Source organism: Eimeria mitis, genomic scaffold (assembly GCF_000499745.2).
Source record: "Eimeria mitis Houghton genomic scaffold, Emh_scaff2808, whole genome shotgun sequence".
NCBI classification, from domain to species: Eukaryota; Apicomplexa; class Conoidasida; order Eucoccidiorida; family Eimeriidae; genus Eimeria; species Eimeria mitis.
The window spans coordinates 440-729 of NW_013571147.1; the positions used below are offsets into that span (position 1 = coordinate 440).

Here is a 290-nt window from a genome sequence, read left to right on the forward strand (position 1 = left end):
CTTGCTGCGCTGCCCCTGGCAGCACTGCTGGGGCCCCGGCATCCGTTTGCTGCTGCTGTGCTTCACCATCTGCTGCAGCTTTCTCCCGTTCCTCCGCCTGCTGCTGCTGCTGCTGCTGCAGTTGCTGTTGCTGCTGCTCCTGTTGCTGTTGTTGTTCCTGCTGCTGCTGTTGCTTCTGGTCATCCTCTTGCTGCTGTTGCTGCTGCGCTTGCTGTTGGCCTTGCTGCTGCTGCTCCTTCACAGCCTGAAGAGGCAGGAGCCGCAGGGCCTGCTGCTGCTGCTGCTGCCGT

The 290-nt window shown here is 62.4% G+C and overlaps 1 protein-coding gene across 1 annotated transcript in view; it reads right to left on the minus strand.

The window, feature by feature from the left end:
- Window positions 1-290, minus strand: part of EMH_0059010 (uncharacterized protein) — a gene marked incomplete at both ends in the record, with an annotated part of 7,482 nt that overhangs the window by 206 nt on the left and 6,986 nt on the right. The window contains one exon of the mRNA XM_013497630.1: window positions 1-244. Within this exon, the coding sequence (XP_013353084.1) occupies window positions 1-244 (244 nt within the window). The remainder of the gene's footprint in view (window positions 245-290) is intronic.